Source organism: Carlito syrichta, unplaced genomic scaffold (genome assembly GCF_000164805.1).
Source record: "Carlito syrichta isolate Samal-C Ts95f unplaced genomic scaffold, Tarsius_syrichta-2.0.1 Scaffold309824, whole genome shotgun sequence".
Classification (NCBI taxonomy): Eukaryota; Metazoa; Chordata; class Mammalia; order Primates; family Tarsiidae; genus Carlito; species Carlito syrichta.
Genome location: NW_007253920.1, coordinates 447,856 through 448,250, shown reverse-complemented (window position 1 = coordinate 448,250; position 395 = coordinate 447,856). Strand labels below are relative to the sequence as shown.

General features: G+C 72.7%; 1 protein-coding gene across 1 annotated transcript in view; it reads right to left on the bottom strand.

The window, feature by feature from the left end:
- Positions 1–389, bottom strand: part of LOC103270405 (vitamin D 25-hydroxylase) — a 13,112-nt gene extending 12,723 nt beyond the window's left edge. Inside the window, exon 1 of the mRNA XM_021717510.1 lies at positions 199–389. Within this exon, the coding sequence (XP_021573185.1) occupies positions 199–315 (117 nt within the window). The 5' untranslated portion in view covers positions 316–389. The remainder of the gene's footprint in view (positions 1–198) is intronic.
- Between the last annotated feature and the right edge of the window lie 6 nt (positions 390–395).

Here is a 395-nt window from a genome sequence, read left to right as displayed (position 1 = left end):
GGAGTGAGGTGCCGGTCGGGGCGGGGTTCCCCGACAGGGGGCGCCGCATCGAGGGCTTCTCCCTCCCCTACCCGAGAAGCGGGTTGCCCTCAAGGGCACGCGGAGAGAAGGTTCCGGCTCCTCGGGCCCAGGCGCGGCCGTAAGTCCCGCCGGGCCGGGACGGCGGCCCTCCCTTCGCGCGGTCCGTCGGGGCTGTACCTCGCCGTACACCCGGCTCTGCTTGCTCATGTAGACATGGGGAAGCTCGGCTGAGGCGGCCAGGGAGTAGATGTTGCCGATAAAGGGCAGCCCCGGCGGCCCCGGGGGGAAACCCATCGGCCGCCTCTGCTTCAGCAGCTGGCGGACCCCCAGCGCGAAGAGCAGCAGGAAGAGCGCGCCGCCAAGCGCCGCGGCGC